Source organism: Micromesistius poutassou, assembly GCF_964030765.1.
Source record: "Micromesistius poutassou genome assembly, chromosome: 15".
NCBI classification, from domain to species: Eukaryota; Metazoa; Chordata; class Actinopteri; order Gadiformes; family Gadidae; genus Micromesistius; species Micromesistius poutassou.
Genome location: NC_140285.1, coordinates 13,277,780 through 13,300,279, shown reverse-complemented (window position 1 = coordinate 13,300,279; position 22,500 = coordinate 13,277,780). Strand labels below are relative to the sequence as shown.

Genomic DNA, 22,500 nt, shown 5'->3' with positions numbered 1-22,500 from the left:
ACACACACACACACACACACACACGCACAGATTCCAGTCGTGCTCAAGGTGTTGTTTGACACTATGTATATTTCATAGAGGAAGAGCTAAGTGGCTGTAAACAGAGATTTAGCAGCGCTGCCAAGGACCTCAACTTTATCTTGAAACGTCCGCTGGTTTGTTGCCTCCTTCTCTACTTCTTTAGGAAAGGCGGGACCAACGGTGGCGGGGGGGAACGGGTTAGCACGGACATCTCCGTGGATGTCTTGTTGATTATCCACCATTGTGTCTCATTGCTCTAAACTGGCGTCTGTCTCCTGCGGGGAATCGAACCGCGGTTCAGAGGTTATCCAGCCCCGCTTTCATGGCAGTGGAACGCGGCTCCCTCCTCATTATCAGAGCGAGCACAACAGCTCTGTGTGAGACCACTGCAGGCTAACTGGATGAAGTAAGCGGCAGAGCGAACTCGCTTCGTTCAGCGGGGGGTAAAGCGGTTTAGGTTAGACTAGATACATTTTATTTGATGGTACATTGTTATTGTGTTATTTGTGGGAAGCAGGGCAGGATAAACGTGCAGTAGTTAGGCAGATCTAGTATGACCTCTCAGACCTCTTCCTCAGTCATATTTGAGTTGGAAAGTGGACAGATACCCTTTCGTATTATTTTTCTTACAAGACAAGCCAGTGGCTTCATGCTCTCTACAGGGTTGGTTTGGTACGAACACACAGACTGCTAATCTTTCTTTATGTAACAAGTAAGCAAAATATGTTTAATCCACTCTAAATCTACACATTTATCATTTACACTTCCATTTGATTTCTTAGATTATACTGTTTTCAACCTCTTAAAAACGAAATGAAAACATTTGCAATAGCCATTTTATGACCGTTGATACCAAATCACTAAACCATAGGTGCACAAACATTTGCCAAAATGTTGATTATTAATATTTTATCCAACACGACCACATTTTCCAACTCTGTTGATCCTTCAACCCTGCACTAGAGGAGATCACTTTCAAACTTTAGTTTCAGGTTGAGTGGTGAGTTGTGGGATGAGCCCACGGTGCAGACAGCTGAAGGTTGTGTCTCTCAGAGTTAGACAGTTAGAGGTGGGCGTGTGTGACTCACCATGTGCAGAATCCTAATCCACAGCATTTGATTCATTACAGCAGGGAGATGGCTAAAGGAAAAAAAAACCTTTGAAACTTACCTTGACACTCACACTCACACTCACACACACACACACAGGGTTGAAGAATATTCCTCCTGGGTAAAAATTGGGATCATATTTACATTGAATGTATGTATGAATGGAAAGAGAGCGGCCATGTTGGGAAGATAATGTATCCTGTCCGGAGCACTCAAGACGGTTTGAAAAAGATTCATGGTGGCATTTTCTCTTTTTTGTCGGTTTATAATGGTTTCGATATCATCTTTCCTTTAATGTGCTCCTTGACACCTTGAAGTACCACCTCACTCAGCGGTCGTACCATCGATATACATCTGTGTCCATTAGCGCTAGACTACTTTCGATTTTGATTTAATATCTCTCAGATACAGCGTGCGCACACACACACACACACACACACACACACACACACACACACACACACACACACACACACACACACACACACACACACACACACACACACACACACACACTCTATAATACACAAAGATTGGTTCCAAGACAGTAGTTGGCACCTTCCTCCTTACAACCGAATACCAATAATACTACAAAACCCCTAAACCCTTTCTTTCAGCAGACCCTCATGGCCCCCCCCATCTTACGGCCACGGCGATCAAATTCAGTTGACAGCGTAAGATGGAATCTTTGTACAACATTATCTCCTCTGGTACCTTTGGGATTGGGCCTGTCCTGTTCTCCTTTCAAAAGTAGACGCCGGAAATATTTCATGCTCTGATAAGCTGTTCTTTGGAATGCGGAAAACTCTTGGGTTCTTATATATATATTTTTTATTCTCTTTAATGCCCTTAAAGGCAAACTGGGATTTCCATCCTGGCTCCTATTTTCTGATTTATTTTTAAAATTGGTCCAGCGTTTCCGTTGAGCTAGAACGTTGCAGCTTGATGCCCCGTAAACGGGCTGCAATGTAATCTTTTGGGGCGATTACTTCCCGTCAATGTACCTCCTCTTGGAGTGCTGCTCCTGCCACTGACAGGCTCAGATTATATCCTCATAGCGTGGAAAGGATCCCTACAGAGAAATCAAACGTGTTTTTTTTTTACCATTCGCTTGATCTGGTCTGTTTGTTATTGTGTCCAACCAGGTCTCCCTCAAGGAGAAGTCTCTCTCTCTGGAATCTCGTTGTTGGAGGATAATTCCCTCTAGACATTACAATCTCAACTCTCCTCAGCCCGAATGTTTTAGATAACACTTAAAGGTCCTATGACATCAGTTACAACAGCAGTTACAAGCCGTTTTGAAAATCGGACGAATTCTGACTTCACAAGTGGGCGTGTCCACCTATATGTGTGGATAGATGAGCAACGTTTGCTACAGTCCACTGGGTAGGCTGGTAGACTGATCTATCCAGAACACATCTAGGTGGACACGCCCACTTGTGATGTCAGAAGAGCCAGATTTTCAAAACGGCTTGTAACAGTGTACATAATCACACTCACACCTGGTGGCATGTCATGTTATCTTGTCACGGGACCTTTAATAACTAGGCCTTCTGTAGTCCAACACAGCGCTCCCTCCTCTCTCACATTCACACATCTCTCTTCCTGCTCAACAACTCAACTCTCACGAGACTTCTCCTTGAGAGAGACTTAGTTGAACCCAATAACAAACAGACCGGAGCAAAAGTGAAGAAACACATTTTATTTCTCTGCAGAGATCCTGTCCTTCATGAAAGGTCTATGGCAAAAACAAGCACTTTTACTGGACATTCATTGATGGGAGCTAATTGCCACAAAGGGTGCTGCTTTGGTGGAGACTTGAGTGCTCAATAGTGGAATAGTTTCAAAAACTGTCCCTTGGGCCCCAAAATTATCTGACAATAGGGTCCTGGTTGAAAAAAGTTTTCCTTTAAAAGAATGCATGAATTTTAAGAACATTATTCTGTGCTTCTATTATAAACGTGTTTGAATGTATATTCTGTTGCAGCCGCTAATTCAGGATCAAGCTAAGAGGCAACTTTAGCTTATCACACCATTCACTCGAATGGATGGACAATTATTACTATGAGCCCTTCATAATTATAATTAGCTGATTCTTTCTTGATGAAGATGTGTTCATTTCTTTATGTAAGGTGTATACACAGAATATATAACTTACAAAGTCGTATCTAGTATAGGTCCTAGGTCCATAATGGAATGATTGATTTGCCATCTCATCCACACTGTTATTTTATACACACGCTTTCAAAAAGTAGACATGGGCTGTCTAACCTGACCAATAGTCCATCTTGCCCATTTTTCTTTAAAGCCCTCACCCATATTTCACAAGGATATGAGACATGGCTGACATGGCGTGACTGATGATGTGATTTAAAAAAAACACAATGAAATGCCAGTTTTTGTTACCATACGCTTTTTTTGACTATGTGTGGCAGTACTATCTGCAGAAGAACACACACACAAACACACACACACACACACTCTGCTGAATTGAATTGGCAGGATAATCCTTCTGTGTCTCTCAAGTCTCTGTATGTGACGGGTGTAATATCACTACTGTGTGGATCTGCTGCCTCAGATCCGAGGCCTGTGGCTGTGTGTTCAGGGGGTAATGCGGACTGCGTGTGTGAGTGAGTGAGTGAGTGAGTGCATGTGTATGCGTCTATGTATGAGTGCGTACAGTGCATGCCTCAAATTGGTGATGGTTGCTGGAGAACCACTGGGTAATCGACAGTAGGTGAACGGTAGATGTAGAATGCATGATCTATACTGGTGGCATGAAGGTTGGGGAGACTCTGGGCCCGTCCTCACTGTTCTTCACTTTTCACTGTGATAAAAGCCTCCGTGTTTAACAATGTGATTGGGACATGTTTGGGATAATCTTCAACAATGGTGCAATTATCCAAACAGAACTAGCAGCACTTGCAGTCTTTTTATTCTCTATACACTTTATTTTGCAATCATGTAAAACAAATTTGGCACCTGGAGGCATGTTTAAATTGCCACCGTTTTGATTGCAGACACATAATTTATAAAAGTAAATATGCACACATTTCCTGTCCCGGTGGCTCTTTCGGATATTTTACTGAAACGGCTAACTGACTCGCCGTCGGCATTGGACGTGTTTATATTTTCTTCATAATATCTCCCACCTGGCCCTTTTGTCATGTAGAAATGCACATTCCAGTTTCTGACTCTGTGCGTCTCCTCTCGTCCTCAGATCGAGAAGATCATGACACTAATTGGTGCTGGCATCGATTTCTCCAGAGACCAGCAGTACGCTACGCCAGGTACAGTACGCCGCCGCCATTCACTGTTTAATGTGTAACTGTCCAATCACATCGCAGCACGCCTCCTCCATCCATGCGGGTCACTGTTGCTGACCCTTGACCCCAAATGACCCATCATCAACGGCTTTTGTGAAATCCCTTGCGGGCGTGCTACGATGATCTCTTTGAAACTATTGCAGGACTACAACACCGGTATTTGTTGCTCAGCGTCTGTGCTTTTCCGACACACCGCTGTATAACGTAACACCTTCATTCATGTAAAACCTTGTCGTTCGTACTTGACTGCTGGTAGCGGTGCAGGTCTGGTGCAGCGCGCGTTGTCTGTGTGTCCGCGCTGTCTACGTAGCGGAGGCCACTGTCAGGATCACTCCAACCACCAGAGCCTCTCTGGTCACCCGATCTCCTTGTTTATTCTGCGGTTGCTCATGTTATGGAATCCGCCCTGCGCCCCCACCCCTACCCTCCCCACCACCACCACCATGTGTAAACGATCCTCCCCCCTCACCACCATCCCCCCCCCCCTCTCTCTCTCTTGGTATTCACCCTATCTGGGCGGTGGCAGGAAGACGCGGGGCGGCTCGGCCAGTAAGTCGGCGCGTGACTCGAGTCCTGGAATAGCCGCCGTGCGTAAAGACGGATGGACGGACGCTCGCGGAGCGGGGCTGACAATAGAGCTATCGCCTTATCAGTTGGGTCTAGTTCTTCTGTCCTTTTTTTATTTTTAAAAAGACGTGCGTGAGGAGAGGATCAATACGGCGTCTGTATCGTGTCTCTGAACGGCACGACGGACGAGCGTTTTGTAGATCGGCACGTGTTGAACTGCGTACCTAAGAAGCAGTTCATTCGTCTGTGACGGAGGGGAGGGGGAGAGAGAGGGGAGGGGAGAGGGACAGAGGGGAGGGAGAGAGAGGGGGAGAGAGAGGGGAGGGGGACAGAGGGGAGGGAGAGAGAGGGGGAGAGAGAGGGGAGGGGGACAGAGGGGAGGGAGAGAGAGGGGAGAGGGACAGAGGGGAGGGGGAGAGGGGTGAGAGAGGGAGGGGGACGGATGGGAGGAGAGAGAGGCAGGGGGACGGAGGGGGAGGAGGACGGAGGGCGCACGGGGAGAGAGCGGGCTTTTGTGTCCTCATTTAAAGTTCCAGTGCGGGTTCTGTCCTCTGAAGCGAGGAGGCAACACGACCGCCAGCAGCATAACAATACGTTCACATCTGCTCCGCCGCGATACCGCCGCGCCATTCTGGGGTTTAGTGCATCGAGTGAGTCAATAATAGCTTGGCCTGGGTTGTGTTTTCTTGTCTTTGAATGGAGCATGGAGTATGGAGCATTGAGTCAGAGTGTCTGCTGTAGAATAGTGGTGTTGTTGTTGTTGTTGTTGTTGTTGTTGTAGTGTATCGCTCTGCAATAGCTTGTGTCCCCCACCTGTCCTTAATCTTGATGGATGGTCACTAGGGGACCTCCCCCCTCTCCCCATCTCCCCCTGACTGTATCGGTCAACCAGAACCGGAATCGACCGCACAATGCTGTCAGCGATACACCCGTGCAATTACCACCCCCCCCCCCCTCACCGTCTCCGGCTGCACCATGACACAGTACATAACCGCTGCTAAACACAAGCCCCCCCCCCCCCCAGTTAAATATGAACCAGCATGTCAGGCGGGGAAGATGAGCTCACATGACCTTGTGTGGCCGAGACCACCGCGTTACCCCCCCGGACCCCCCCCCACCACACGGCCACACCAACACCCACCCCCCCCAGGCTAGCTTCTTATTTCACGACAGTTTTTCTGAGCACGCAGCACCAGGTGGGATCCAATAGCATCCGTCATGCGTCTGCACCCCCCCCACCCACCCCCACCGCCCACGGCTCCATCTCCATCAGGGTAAGGGCCCTGCTGGCAGCCTCCGTCCAGAGGGCCCATCATCCCGTCCATCCATCCGTCCAGTCCGCCCCCCCCCCCCCTCCCAGTGAAGTCACTCCCCCTGTCTTCGCGGTCTGCTCTATCGAGCGGTGTGTCGGGGGCTGTTTCTCCGCGTGCCTTCCGTCCCCCACAGACTCCTTCCATGGCATTTTTCTGATACAATAGGATTTATATTTGTGTGGGGTGTGTTGGTGGGGCTGATAAGAAGTCACTTATCTACAGTGTGAGGAGGGAAGCAGGAAACCGAGAGAGACAATACACAATCACCGGCATCTCGGCGTGACGAAGGACTGGGTTCCACAGCCGGCTCACGCTGGCACACAGCCGCACAAAGACCAGCCACCCTGCAGCGCCTCTCGAAGGGCGTACGAGGAGGAGAGAGAGGGTGTGTGTGTGTGTGTGTGTGTGTGTGTGTGTGTGTGTGTGTGTGTGTGTGTGTGTGTGTGTGTGTGTGTGTGTGTGTGTGTGTGTGTGTGTGTGTGTGTGTGTGTGTGTGTGACCTACAGGGACTGAAAGTGAGAGAAAAGGGGTCTAGGTAGGTAGGGTGAGTGAGGGAGAAAAAGAGGGTTAGCAGTGATGAGGGAGGGGGGGAGCGAGGGAGGGAGGGAGTGGGGGAGGTCGGGAGAGAGGTGTGTGGGAGGGTGGGGTGAGAGAGAGAGAGAGAGTGAGAGAGAGAGGGAGAGAGGTGTGTGGGAGGGTGGGGTAAGAGAGAGGGAGAGAGAGTGAGTGGGAGGGTGTGAGGGGAGAGAGGGAAAGAAAGAGCATGTGAGGAACAGAGAGAGAGAGAGTGAGAGAGGGAGGGAGGGGAGAAGCAGAATTGCGCGCTGTAGTTTCGTGGTCGTTCGGGACAATAGGAGGATGCCGTCCCAGCATCTCCTGCCTCGGCTCTTCTCTGCCTTAGCGCGCAGAACTAAAGGAGCACAGGGGCACTAGTCCCATCCCCGGAGGGAACTACCACCAGCACCACTACTACAGATAATACTGCCACCGGGCGAACCGGATAGGGCTGAGACAGAGGGAGACAGACGGAGACAGACAGAGACCTCCCTGGAGTACTTGGAGCAGAAGCAGTTGCGCCCTGGGTGGAGTTGTCCTGCAGAGCTCTTTGAAGAAGTCTTGCTCTGATAGTTTCTCTCCGGATCTTTCTTTGTCACCGAGTATGGGATGCAGAACACCGTCACCGGTGTGTGACGGCCACCCCAGGAGACGGACGAGTGTGTGTGTGTGTGTGTGTGTGTGTGTGTGTGTGTCTTCAGCTTAGGTTGGGCAGGTGAAGCGTGAGAGGGCCCGGGAACAAACGAGACGCAAAGGGCAGACGACCTTATCAAGCGCTGTTCTGTTGACTCATTGTGTTCATCCGTTTCGGACCTGAATGCCACTTTAGCTTGATTTATTTTTAAACATTTTATGCAGATTGGATTTTGAAGGATAATTGACCGATTAAATATCCTTTAATCTGTAATTTAGTCATTGGCTGTGCAGCTGCTGCTGCTGCTGCTGCTGCGTTATGACAGTGTTGATCTTTTTGTGACGTGTGAGTCTACTGCTTGTGATTAATCAGTGGGAGCTTAGCCGGTTCCATCCTCTCTGGGCACAGCTGCCTTTCCTCCGTTCTGCTGCCTGCTTTACGCACACTCGTTTTCTCAGGTGGGAGAGTCCTGTCTGGAGTTAAAGCCTGTTTGTGTGCGTGTCTGTGTATGTAGGTGTGAGTGTGTCTGACATGCAGACCACGGAGGAGCTGTGAGTTGAGGGGGAACTCTGTTATGGCGATTACACATCTGTCTCGTGGATTGCGTCTACTTACAAGATCTAAGACTCGACACACTTTTGCGCTCATCGGATGGTTGGACTTTACTGGACTTAAATAAGGATATACGCCGTTCTGCAAAACTCCTTTATGGACCTCATTGGACTCAAAAATGTCATTTTAAAGTTTGGGATTTAGTTTTTACCCTAGCTCTTGATAAATGTTTCTCCATTTCTCAAAACAAGTACTTGAACCATGCGTTGGACAATGGCAACTAGACTACAGTAGTGTAGATTGTGTTTAAGCAGGCAGCAAAACAGCTTTAAAGAAAACACTCCATTCACCCTCTCCTCCGCCAAGCGACGGACGGACGGAAGGACGGAGGGAGGGAGGGAGGGTAGGTGAGTCGGCTGCAGTTCGACCGCCGCCACCATCACCATCACCACCCCCCCACCCCCCTTGTTTCACTCTAACCGCGGGTCGGCCCCCCCGGCCCCCCCGCCCCAGAGAAGGGACCCTGTCTCCCCTGGCCTCCTGCTGCTGGGGCGTCCCGCGGCTCTGCTGGCCCCGGATGATGTGGCAGTGCCACGTGTCGTCGTCCCAGTGCCGCTGCTACCGCCTCCGGGGCTTCTCCTTGCTGAAGCGCTTCCCTCCCCTGTCTGCAGGCGCCGCCGGCCGCCTGCTGGAGCAGCCCGTGGGGGACTGGCTGGAGCACGTGGGGCTGCCGCAGTACGAGAGCAAGCTGCTGCTCAACGGCTTCGACGACCTGCACTACATGGTGAGTGGCGCCGCCGCCGCCTCCCCCTCCTTGTTCCCCCCCCCCCCCCCCCCCTCGTTCTCCTCCCTCGCCGTGATCCTCTCCTTAGGTCTCCTGCTCGTTCTCCTTCTTGTTCACCTGCTACTTGTTCTCCTCCCCCATCTCCTCCTCCTCCTCCTCTTCCTCCTCCTCCTCCTCCTCCTCACTACTTTTTCCTAAATCCTCACCACTGAGTTCCCTGCAGTGACACCAGGTCCCTTCGTTTGGGAAGACTTTCCAGTTTTGTCTGTTCAAATTGTTATTATTTTCAAGACACAATCACACTTTTTTAAAAATAAATAATACATCTATTTATACCTCAGAACATCATGATGTGGTATCTTTTTTTTGTATATATATTTTTTAATTTGTATTCCTCATGAATCATTTCTGTATTAATACACTTTGGCAAAACAGGTGTGTGCGTTTGCACACACACACACACACACACACACACACACACACACACACACACACACACACACACACACACACACACACACACACACACACACACACACACACACACACCACTCACCTGTGATCGATGCGTTCCCTAAACGAAGGCGGCCACCTCAGCCCCCGAGCGTGTGAGAGACGCTGTTGTTGGAGCCGACAAGGTCACCGCGCCCCATACCACCACCTGCTGTGACTCCTCTGTGACTCGCGCCCGCGCCCCCTTCCCATTGTTTCTGCAAAGCAGGCCTTTGGTAACGAGGATGGATGGGGCGAGAGAACGGCTGGCCACAGCTGGCCGGGCCAAATCACTGAAGCCCTGCTTCTAAATAAGACCGCTGCGTTGGTGTGTCACGCGCGCCGAGAGAGCTCTACTCTGCCTTCGCACCGGCTCGCCTCGCACACACGCCTCTCTCTCCCGGCCTGCTAATGACGTGCACCGATGCAGGAGCACTCATGCTCGGTGAGGGCGTTAAGGCCTTTAGAGAACGCAGAAGAGGAACAAGAGGCTGTTAAGTGTGGGGAACAACCACAGGCTGGTTGGCAGTGTGTAGGCGCCCCTTTGGTTTCAGTGGGGCAATCTATCACCCACGTAAAAACCACCTTCTTGACAACTTTATCTCTTTCGCGTTTCTCGCCAGAAGTGAAGGTCGTGGTTGTTGTTGTTTTTTTTGTTTATTAAATTGGGCGGAGCGTTGTAAATAATGCACGTCGCTATGCAAATCCTTTTTGAGTCTGACCTACCCCAGTTTAGTTTGTTTTAAAGCGGTGTCTAACTGCTGTATGTCACGGCAGTTGTAGCCGATAACAACACTGATATTGTGTATATCCTAATCAATATCATGAAAACCTGGTTATTTATTATCATTTTGAGATCGACGGCTGTGGTCTTCGTGGCATGGAGGGTCCGGTCTCTCTGGAGGGACGGGGGGATGGGGGGGGGGGGGGGGGCATCATTAGCATGTTCTGACGGTGTGTCCGCCCCCTGCAGAGAGACCCCTGATAATCATGCACAGTCGATTCCGCCATCAACCCGGCTCTGATGTCTGCTCCACCTCCGCCCCCCCCCCCCCCCCTCTCTGGGCAGGGATCAATAACACCGCTGATTGCACTCTGCTTAAAGGTCAATACCGGTGTGGATGATCAAACCTTTGTAACCGTTTCTCCTGGCCTCACTATAACATCTGTTGCCTGTATACTTAGACGACGATGAGACGGTCTTCTATGCAGACTCTGTAGAAGAGCGTTTTGCATGAATGTATGTCAACGAATGTCAACAGTGTGCAGTGTAGCACTTTGGTCTAGACTAGAGTACCTGTGTGGCCGTTCACTGTTATGTTATGTCTTCAAACTCCCTACTGACCGACGCACATTGATTCCAAAAGACTCGAGTGCTTATCGGCATTGTTTACATACGTGGCGCGCTCATGCCTAAATACTCTTAGGCAGTAGCGGTAAGATAAAGTACTACTTAAAGTAAAATGACATTGGAAACGTATGTTTTGAGTGGAACCTGGAGAGAGTGGAGCCAGGTCACACTGGTCCGGTCGCCCAGAGCAGTGTGGTCCTTCCAGAAGAAGCAGCAGGTGAGGGCTGGGCGAGCTGAAGGGCACAGAGAGGTTTTCCGTGTCCATTATCCATTCTCTGGAAGACAAGTGCTTTGATGAAAGGAGTTGGCGGCTCCTGCGCTCGCGTTTCGTCCTGCCTGTTGTTGACACAGACATAAAACCTAAATGGATCCTTTTATCCCGCCCTCGTTCTGAACAGGGGTTATTTTGCTGGTTTCCTCCCGTGGTTCTACCTGCCAGAAGAGAGTTAGGAGTTTATTTTGCTTTCAGGGCGAGGGACTCTGTCGACACGCCCCCACAGAGCCTCTCCGTGTTCATTATTCCTTTAGGCGCATGTTCCATAGACGCCGGAGAGGAGGTCTATTCCAGGCCCCCGCTGGAGTTAGCCGACCTCAGAACACATCACAGCCTTACCGTCAGGAGAGAGTCTTAAACACATTACGAAGACACGCACGCACGCACACACGCACACAGGCACACACGCACACACGCACACACACACACACACACACACACACACACACACACACACACACACACACACACACACACACACAAATAGAAAGACCATGTACCTTTGTCCCCGTTGTGCTGATGTTAGCATTACATCGCCGTACGCCCCCCAAAGTCGATCGGCCCCAGACAGGAGGAGGAAGCAACCGTCCCCAAACCCCCATTAATCAAACCGCCGTGTGTCTCCTGAGATATACTTCTCACTCTTCACTCTGGGCTTTTTAATACTCTGAGCTTTTCTTCTCTGCGGATGAATGATACGGCGGGTGGCGAAGGCCACATTTATTTCAGTTTCTTCTCCCCGAGGGTAGATCATTTCATTCCGTCAGTCAGGCCTCTTTCAAGGGCGGGTTTATCCCTGTCAGACCGCCGTGATGAAGCCATGGCTTTTAATCTCTTTGTCACGGATTAAGATAGGGGAGGGCGTCTGAGGCGCTCGCTCTGAGCATCCGGCGGCAGAACGTTGAAAAGGATTGACAGTTTAGGTTTATACCACCAAATCATTTGCCATTGAACCCACACAGGGTCAACAGAGGGGATTTAACTGAAAATACTTTGCTGTTCGACATTGCCAAGAGTGACCAGGGACGGCCTGTATTCGTGATTGGTTTCTGCGGTGTTAAACGCTGCTATTCCCTTAGGTTAAGATATTCCAGCTGTTAAAGTAATGCACTTATAATGGAAAGACCAAGTTGTTGGCTCCATCAATATCATATATATTTTAGACAGACCCCAGAGACTTGGTAATAGAGATGATGTAACGATGATGTGAGTGACAGACTTGCGTTAATGGTTCTCTACGGGGGAAAGGCTACTTTAGCCACGTCTGTATCGCCCCCTACAGGATGAACCCCCTACTGGCCTCTGAACAGGTCAGTGTGGGTAGGTTGCACCTGTAATTACACCGCAGTCTTCTCCAAGGTCCTCAACGATGCTGCAGCTCTCCCAAAGCCTGAGTGATCTGATCTCTATCTTCGTTTACAGTTTTGCATAACCTAGTTTTTTTTATGTCCACCCATGCTTCACTTATGCTGTCTTTTGTCTTCTTTATCTTCTTCTTGCTCTTTTTTTAATACTCCAATGTTTTTATCCATGTTTTAATCCAAGGTTTTTATCAAGTTTTTTAATCCATGCTCAAACTCATAGGCTGTAATTAAAAATATGTGGACCATTGGTTTAGTGCAAGCTGTGAATATTTCTCCACAGTGGATTTGTAAAGCTATGGCCTGGCTCAGCACTATCCCAGCAGCTTAATGGTAGCACACACATTCCCTCTTGCACACACACACACACACACACACACACACACACACACACACACACACACACACACACACGTTCTCTGTCCTCCAGCCCCCCTACTACCCTCCATGCTGGGTTTTTCTCGAAAATGTCTGCGTGACAAATCGACAGCCAGGTTTGGTCAACAGAGACCAATCCCCTCTTATCCTAACCACCTTTTCTCTCTCTCTCTCGCTCTCTCTCTCTCTCTCTTGCTCTCTAACTGCTGGAGAATGGGCGTGTTACAGGATTAATCTATCACCTATCATCCATCTGCCACTAGGCTGTGTGTTGTGTACCAGAGGCGAAACCTCTGGACCATACTCATACTCTATTGTACTCCTCTTCGTTCACTGCACAAAACCCCTTAATCTGCGAATGTCAAATCTGCTCTGGCCACGGGAGCGGCCATTAAAGTCAGCACACCACTAACCGTGTAGCTGTGATGCAGATGAAGGACACAGAAACATAAGTGGACATTGTTGCTTATGTACCCCCCATGGCTGTAGTAAAGTAACAAACAGGATTGATACCACACCCCCCAACCTCTCCCACCCCCCCCCCCCCCCCCCGGGTTAGTGTCCCTGGCCGTTCCCCCCGCTCTGACGCATCGGCCGGGCGGTTCAGGGCTGCCACCTGCCACACGTCCTCAGAGGGAAACGCTGGGCTGTAACCCAAGATGGGTTTGACCCCCATCAACCACCTCACTCAGCAGCCAGCCCCCCCCTCCCCCCCTCCCCCTCCTCACTCCCACCGCCCTTCATGCACTTTAGTCTCAATTAAAGCGATTCATTGACAGGGGCGCGGTTTAGCTCCCAACCAGGACGCCGCACTTCTCCTCTCTCTGAAAGGTAGACTTGCAGTCTTGACTAAATCCGTTCTCATCGACCACCCTGCCTCTCGTCTTCTGTGGGATTCATCCCTACAGGAACAACCTTAAATGTACTCCTGTACATGTGATATAGTGCGCTAAGTATATTTGCGGAAGTGGATTTGCATCAACCATATGCAAAACAAATTTCTGCCAAAGCTATAGAAAAAAAACGTACGTTAACGTGTGTTTGACGTTATCAACCGAGTAGATCAACCTCCTCGTGTTTGAACCTCCATATGCGGCAGATGGGAAGCAGCTTTAAAATACTAGTCTCCATGGGTCCGCCTGAAATCAACATGGCTCCTGTCAATGTTCCTGCATGTATTTCAAATATGCGTACATTGTTGTGTAGAGTATGTATTCCTGTCATCTTAAATGTATGTAGGATTTTTTTTGCATGTTGTAATTAAACTCAACACATGAAACCTACCCCAACTCTCCCAGACGAATCAGCCTGTAGGATGATCTGTATTATATCTAAACAGGGACAGTTCTGCCGGGTCCAATTTGGACTTTGGCTAAAATGTCTATTCTTTCAGAACTTTGTAACTTTTACATTTTATGTGCATTATCTCAATTCACACCACTCCCGTTGTCTGTTTATAGCATAACATTTATTCATGATTATAACTAACATTAGTTTAGGATTGTAATTGTCTCAAACAACAAAGCTTGAATCCCTGTTCCCTCAATGTATGGCTGTAGTGCACTTGCCATCCAAAGGGGGCAGTAATGAGGAGGCGTCTCTGATTCGTACTTGCAGTCTCTGATTCGTAAGTGTGTCCTCTGAGCCCAGGCTCTTTGTTTTTGTTTGTGGTGCAGGGGAGGAATGTGATGGAAGAGCAGGACCTGAGGGAGATTGGAATCACGGATCCCAGCCACAGGCGGAAGATCCTCCACGCAGCTCGCTCTTTACCCAAGGTGAGAGAGCCTCTGTGTGTCAGCAGGATGAGCTCTGCTCCCTGTCTGCTGCTTCTCCCCTCGCACCCCTTATCACCTCCAGATGATTACCTCCAGATCATTACCTCCAGATGATTACCTTGATACGGCTATATAGCCAATAAATAGAACTCAAGGTAGCCCCCCTACTTCTTCTGTTATGTTGCATAATAAAAGACCCCACCCACACCGAGTCCTAGTCCAACACGATGTTAAAATAAAGAAATAGCTTGCAATATGGAATTATACATACTAGATGTGTCTACTGATACAAAAGAGAATACACTTTAAAGAATAGTGACAGTTGAGAGAGAGAGAGAGAGAGAGAGAGAGACCCCAATAGTTCTGCATCCACCAGAATATTATTATGTCACACCATGTTTAAAAACTGAACCTAAGATACGACCTGTTGTCATCGTCCTCTCCATTGACCGTGTCCCTACAGGTGAAGGCGCTGGGCTGTGACGGCAACACGTCCCTGTCCGCCTGGCTGGACAGCCTGGGTCTGCAGGAGTACCTGCACAACTTCCTGGCCAGCGGATACCGAACACTGGAGTGTGTCAAGACCCTGTGGGAGCTGGAGATTGTCAATGTGAGTTTGAGTGTGTAGTTCACGCACAAACACACACAAACACCCACGCACGCACGCACGCACGCACGCACGCACGCACGCACGCACGCACGCACGCACGCACGCACGCACGCACGCACGCACGCGAGCTCAACGGCGGGCACAAGGCCCCCTGGTGGCATAATAGTTTATTTTATAATGCATAATCTTTGCCTCCAGGTACTGAAGATCGCTTTGCTGGGACACAGGAAACGCATCATCGCCTCGCTAGCAGAGAGACCCTATGAGGAGCCTCCGGTCAAACCTCCTCGTCTGTCTCAGATCAGGGTAAGAAGAGGCTTTACGTCGCATGTGGTCCTTCGCTCTTTTTCTTTTTGTTAGAAATTTAAAGTCATGGTTAAAGTCGGGGCTAAAAATTGATTCTTTGCTTCCTCAATTTTCAGGTCAGGTTGACTCATAAATCCTTTTTTTTTTTAAGAAATGATCCCAGAAACAACAATGTAATCTTAGTGGAGCCATATTCAAATAGTGTGCTATAGTATATTTGCCAATAGTGGATTTGCATCAACCATATGCAAAGTTTATTTGCCAGCCAAGCTCTATTCCTCAACTGTGGCTCCACAAAAAGCCCCTAATAATAAAGAGTACCAACAGCCCCAGTACTCCTTATATGGCCGTGTTCCCCACGGGGGGGTCGCTCCACGACGTACCTCCCTCACTCCTCTCCCCCCCCTCCCAGTGTCAGGACCTGCCCGGCTCGCTAAGCTCCTCCCCCCTGAGTCACCTGGACTCCTACGCCGGCGGCCGCTCCATGGACCTGCTGCTGCCCCTGCCCGAGTCCGGGAGGAAGAAGAGCGCCGACCTGGACCCCGAGGCCGGCCAGCGGGCCCGCAGCGAGCGCCACAGGACACACGTAGGTCCCCCGCCCCCCCCCCCCGGGGACTCTCTCACGAGAGCCGTCCAAACAAAACCCGTCCGCTTTGTTTATCTTCAGAGACCGGTGTCCTGGTGTTTTGAATGTATGATGCGTACAGCTCATCGCTGTTTGACGGATATTATGATTATGTGCATAAGAAAAAAAAATCCCATTGATTTCTTCTCGAAATGATTTGGGTAGCGTTAAGGCTGTGTATACGTGTTTCCGTTGTGTTGATTATTTGAATACATTTGCCTGGAACCCTTCCATGAAACAACAGGTACAACAAGGTACCACACGCGATCTGAGCCTGTGGATGTTTTCCTTCCATATCTGGCCAGCAGGAGCGGAACGAGGATCGCTACAGGGAGCCCCGCCTGACCCTGCGGCCCCCCAGCCAGGCCGCCCCCTACGCTCCGGTCCAGAACTGGCATCACCAGCCCGAGAAGCTCATCTTCGAGTCCTGCGGCTACGAGGCGAATGTACGTGTGGTGGAAGGTGCCCCTGTTGATATGGTGATGATCCTGATTCCTGTGGATGCTTCCCTCGTGTTCCCCTCTGCTCATGTTCCTCTGTCCGTCCGTCTGTCCTTCCCTTGCAGTACTTGGGCTCCATGCTGATCAAGGAGCTACGGGGCACTGAGTCCACGCAGGACGCCTGTGCCAAAATGAGGGTACGGTCAAGTGCTCTTGTTTATGTGGGTGTTTGCATGGGCAGGGCAGGGAAGATAGACTGGGAAGGGGGCGGAACGAGAGAGGGGATGACATGTCACATTAGGATGGCTTTGAACCTGGGTTGCTACAAGCAAGGCGTGTTGTGTGATACTAGCCGGTTGAGCCCGAGCTTTTCATCCAGATGAAGAACGGCTGCTTCAGTCAAACCTCCACCGATAGAGACCTGACGGTCTGTTTTCTGTTGTCCTCCTTCTCTCTGCAGAGATCGACGGAGCAGATGAGGAAGGTGCCCACCATCGTCCTCTCCATCACCTACAAGGGGGTGAAGTTCATCGACGCAGCCAATAAGGTTCGACCCCTTGACCCCTTTGACCTTTTCCCAGGGATTCACAGAGCGGGTTTAAAAGTCGAGATGTACAGTAGAAGGGAAAGAGTATAGAAACGTTGAGTCACTATCAAGTCTTTTCACGGCAGATAAAGGCAGAGCCTTCTCCGTAACTGATTTCTCCATTACAGCCCTGGTTTGTAGTACATTGTTTTATTTTCTGCGCTACTTCCTTCTGCTCTTACCTTAATGGGTTTGGCATCGTAAAATGATTGTAATTATCTCTGTGATTCCGCCTCTCTTACACTGTGATTAAAACCACAAGGACACTGTTTCTTCACCTCCTTCTTTATTGCCAAGGTGACTCAATCTCTATATATAATGCCCGTTAATATATTCCACAAAATGGATTTAAGAAGAGGAATTTGAAGTTGTTCTTGGCAACCCTTCAAATATCATTATGATTTGTGTGATTGGCAGGCAATCATTCAACTCCCGTTCGTCATCACGTCGTCTTGTCCTCAATTCTCCTGTGTTTTTTATTTTTTCTTCTTTCTGCGCAGAACATCATCGCGGAGCACGAGATCCGGAACATCTCGTGCGCGGCCCAGGACCCGGAGGACCTGTGCACGTTCGCCTACATCACCAAGGACCTGCAGACCAGCCACCACTACTGCCACGTGTTCAGCACTGTAGACGTGGTGAGGCCCTGCCGCGCCCTCTACGTCCTCCTCCCCTGTACTCCACCGCCACAGGGAACCCCCTCCCCCCCCCCCGGCCTCGTTTCAGGACTGACCCACTAGAGTCTCACCTACGGCCCTGACATAGTCGCTGATGCCACCGCCACTTTCATTTTAGAGCGTGTGTACGTAACCAACCATAAGGGACGAAGTGTTTTTACACGCATGAATCAATATGTGAACAGTTTTCAATTGAACTTAAAAATGAAGACCTTCCCCCACTCTCTCCGTTGCGTAGAACAGCTTTTTATTATATTTGAACCAGGACAGTTTTTTCAGAGGGAAAAATAAGCAAGTGGCGTCTAGTATAGTCTGTTCTTTCGTACCTTTTGAATTTGTGCAATGTTTATTTAATAATTATTACTAACACTAGGTTGCGATTGTTATCGTCTCAAACAGGGTGTGAGTGATTCTTACACATAGCCTTCTCTCATTGTCCCCAATGCCTTTATGCTTTATGGGATGATGGTTAACTTTACTGCCACCTGCTAGTCTGTACCTTCTGTTCCGGCGTCAGTTAGAGTCTGGTTGTGTTTGACTAGTCTAGCCTGACGAGCCTGCTTATCTGCTGCACAACACTTGAGTCATCCAGAATAGGTGTGTTCTGATTTCCTTCTTCCTTATCCAGGGGAATAATGTCATCCTTCCTACATGTATTCACTACTGAATAACACAAAGACGGCTTCACACAGGATATTGGTTGTCAGATGGAGGTGGTCACATGTGTGTGTGTGTGTGTGTGGACCACACACACATGGCTTGCCTACCTGGCAAGCCAATCAGGGGGGACCACGCCCAAACATAAAACCAATCAATGAAACAAAACTCAAACACAGTTGCACAAAGGGAAATGAATAGAGACATTAACACAAACTGCAACACAAACAAAGCTCTGTGGGTTGTGCTCTGCACTGTTTGCGGGGGGGAATACAATTTTACCAGTGCTGTGTTTTTACTGAAGTGGGCTGGGGTCTTTCATTCGAGGGGAAGAGAAAACACTGTTTCAGTTGTGTTCCTGCTGCCACTTGTTGCTAACCCGGCATTGTTTATCATTATTAGGCTAATAACGCTAGAGCTAGTAACTAGCTAACAGTTTACAGCATTGCAAACATATCACACAGAAATACCTCAGAGTTATCCTATGGGATGAGACCTCTGCTGATGTGTTTTAAAAAGGATGTGAGGGATGAATCTAATTGAATCTGGCCTAGTGTCCTGTTTCTCTTCCATTTCCTGTCTGGAATAGGAGGACTTGGTAACACACTAGTTTCACTCACGTCACCTCTATGTCTGGAATGGCAGTGTGGACCAAAGGTGTGCGTTTTTGTGTGTGTCTGTGGACATGTGCATGCGACAAGGCAATGTTGTTGTTTTGTGTCTGTCGACTGAGCTGAAGCTCCTACCCAGAATTCCTTGAGCCAGTCTGTGTTTATTTACAGAAACTCAACCAAGCATCTCATCCGTCCATTCTATTGCCTCACTGCAGACCAACCGACCTAAAAAATGGCAGCTACTGACAATGACACACCTCTCTCCCGCCCTCTCTCAGAACCTGACCTATGAGATTATACTGACGCTGGGACAGGCGTTCGAGGTGGCCTATCAGCTGGCTCTCCAGGCCCAGAGGACAAAGCAGCACCACAGTGTTCCAGTGGGCCCCGGGTCAGAGGTGATTGACACCACGTCGAGCCGGCCAGTACCAAAACCACGAGGCAGTGTGCGGAAATCAGGGGTGAGCCCACCAGACCACACTGCAGAAGATATAAATGTGTATTGTATATCCGTCTTGTGTGGAAAAACAAGCCGAATAATTCTGAAAAGGATCCAGAATTGACACATTTTGGATGAGAATCAAATATAACAAATATAGTGTTGGCTTGGATTTCATTGTAATTGTGTTATGTAGCCAGACCTTTTAAGTTATCTTTAAATCGTCAAGAGAGCAGAGAAACTTGAGCTTAAGATATGAAATATTCAGATGACTGGTATTTTTGACGCCTTTCTTCGCAAATGATTCAACTGAGCTGGATCTGTTTAGAAAATCACTCGACTGTCTCTTTCCTCCTTCCATCCTGTCTGTCTGTCTGTCTGTCTGTCTGTCCGTCTCTCCTCCTTTCCCTCTCTCCATGCTGCTTTCCCTAGTCACCGTTCCTCCAACCGGTTTCTACCTAATACCAGTTCTGCGTTTTCAGCCCTTCGCGTCTCTAGACTTGTTGTCATCCTGTTGTCCTCTCTCTGCTTACTCCCCACATCTTATCGATGTCTGTCGTGTTGTCCTCTTCCTCCTCTTCCTCGTCCTCCACCCCCACCCCCCCACCCCCCCAGGACTCTCCACCTCTGGACAGTCGTTGCTGTGTCTGTTACACCTGCACCCCCCTCCGCCCCTCCTTACCTCCACTGCCTGACTCCCAGGTGCTGATCTCTTCATCTGCTTGCACCCGGGTCGCTTCGTATTTGCCTTCTGTTTTCTGCCCTCCTTCCTCCTTTTCCTCCCCCTCTCCCCCTCTCCCCCTACACTGGTGTTGTTAATTCCAAGAGTGGATAGCTTGTTTGACTGGGCTTGGTCTTATACGGCAGGAGTACTTTTTATACGATATAAATCACACCACTAGGGGGTGTCGTGAGTCCACTCATAATGAGTTGACTCTTGACACGCCCTCTAGTGGCGTGATTCTTTGTAGTTATATATTCTTTCATTTTCATTTGAGACCTGGCTTTTCTTCATTGACTTCATCCAAAGGCCATTTTTATGTTATTTTCATGTGCTTGTGTTAACATTATTTTTGGGGTGCTTTTACTTACACTATATGCTTTTAATAAAGTGAGTGAAAGTTGGTTATGAGACTGTTTGTGAGTCTATGGGGAAAAAATGTAAACTTATCCAACCACTCACTAACTTGATCCAGTAAAACCAGTGTCAGGTAATCATGCACAAGCTGATTTAAAGGACACTGATTTAAAACAAGTTAAACTCGATTCTCGCTTACCAGGCACGTCACACAGTTTAACGATATCTCCCTTGACGGTTTACTCCCAACCCTCGTTCACTCGCCCATTTCAAATAAAATCTATATTCAGTACAACTTAAGGGGACATGCACTCCTGTATGCGCCGGGTTCCGAGTGCATGCGTGCCCTAGCCTGCTCAATAACTATAAGTTCATAATGCGTAGGATCATTGATGTGTATTCCGGTACGACGTGTCTTTAACCCGTACCTCTGTGTCTCTGTCTCTGTGTGCCACCAGGGGGACGGGGTGGAGCGGGAGACGGACGGCCAGTCCCAGGGCAGCGCCACGTGGCTGGTGGACCCCAAGGACGCCAAACGCACTATCAGCACTAAGTACGAGACCACCATCTTCTGAGGGACCCTTTCCCCCTCCTAACCTTTAAAACCCTGCGGGCCTCCTTCGACTGACTCCTCCTCCTCCTCCTCCTCCTCCTCCTCCTCCTCCTCCTCCTCCTCCTCCTCCTCCTCCTCCTCCTCCTCCTCCTGTGTGCCTTTCACTGTGACTCCGCTCCTTTTCCCTTGCGGGCTGGAACACTTGTCCTCACCTGTCACTCACCCCAACCTTAACCACCACCCACACCTCTCTCCTGCCCCCCACCCCACCCCCGCCTCCCTCTTGTCTTCACACCGTCCGATGCCACCGCTGCCCCCCCCCCCCCCCCCCCCCCCCCCTGCTGGACCCCCGCCGAGAGAGAAAGACCCCACCTTGTGGCCGCCCGCCCCCCTGCGCTAGCCCACACCTGTTAGCCGTAGCACGCTCACCTCTCTCCGGACCTGCTCTGCTCCGTCACTGGGTCTTCTTTTCCCCCCTGTGGCTCACCCCTTGAGACGCTACGCCGCCGCCGCCCCTTTCCCAGTGTGACGCCTCCGCTAATAGCGCTGACTGTCTTTCTGCTGGTTAGCATGCACTAACCCTCGACTCCTCTCTCTCTCAACGCCCCGCGCCTCTTCTCTGCCCCCGGCTTCCGCCCCTTTTCCTAGAAGTATATTCTTCTTTTTTCCCGTCGAGTGTGTTTTAGGTTTCTCCTGTTTCCTTACCTTTTGATTCCGTGTTCTTCTTCGTAGCACTCCTCCTGCTTCCAATAGGCGACGGCAGCTCTGAAGGGTTTCGTTTCCTTCTTCCGTTCCCTCTGGCCTTCTTTTCGACTCCCCCCGCTCCAGTGTGCGAGAGCAAGTGGCATTGAGAACAAGGTCTATGGTGAACTGGTCCAGCCTGGTTCCTGGGAGGACACGTTTCCTGGGTCAAAGACCAGGCTGAAACGCCTCCTTTTTTCCATCTTTCCTCCTCTATGCATCATTTGGACATCAGTTTGGCAGCCATTTTGGCTGTGGTGACGTTGCCAAAATTGCGGCACGTATCCAGAGAACGGACCGAGACCTCTAGAAGCGCGGGGCAGACTAGGCTCGGTAGGAGACGGTACCCGGGAGAGGGAGAAGGGGGCTGCTCTCGTTCAGAATACGCCCATGTTCTGCGGTTGCACTTCCAAAGAGGGCACATTGCTAACACTGTGATGGAGGTCCAGTGAATCGACCGCTGGGGCCTCTGCTGTGGGGTGATGAGATGCAATAGGACAACACAGAGACTCACACTAGAATAGAGGGAGAGAGCAGATGAGTGCATGTTGAATACCATTTCCAAACCTGTGTTGCCAAAACCGTCTAAGACTGCATGCCTTTCTCTGGCCGTCTATCCAGGCCGTACCATAACTTGAACACGCAACATTTTTGTGTTTGATTCGTATTTGTTTCTGGAGTG

The 22,500-nt window shown here is 49.6% G+C and overlaps 1 protein-coding gene across 1 annotated transcript in view; it reads left to right on the top strand.

Moving 5' to 3' along the window:
* anks1aa (ankyrin repeat and sterile alpha motif domain containing 1Aa) overlaps positions 1-22,500 on the top strand; it is a 64,322-nt gene that overhangs the window by 41,541 nt on the left and 281 nt on the right. Inside the window, 14 exon segments of the mRNA XM_084480038.1 lie at positions 4,351-4,420; positions 8,749-8,861; positions 14,394-14,492; positions 14,956-15,102; positions 15,301-15,408; positions 15,821-15,994; positions 16,342-16,479; positions 16,599-16,670; positions 16,934-17,020; positions 17,560-17,697; positions 19,286-19,468; positions 20,062-20,148; positions 20,983-21,077; positions 21,810-22,500. The exon segment at positions 21,810-22,500 is cut by the window's right edge and continues 281 nt beyond it. Coding sequence (XP_084336164.1) covers positions 4,351-4,420; positions 8,749-8,861; positions 14,394-14,492; positions 14,956-15,102; positions 15,301-15,408; positions 15,821-15,994; positions 16,342-16,479; positions 16,599-16,670; positions 16,934-17,020; positions 17,560-17,697; positions 19,286-19,468; positions 20,062-20,148; positions 20,983-21,077; positions 21,810-21,846 — 1,548 coding nt within the window. The 3' untranslated portion in view covers positions 21,847-22,500.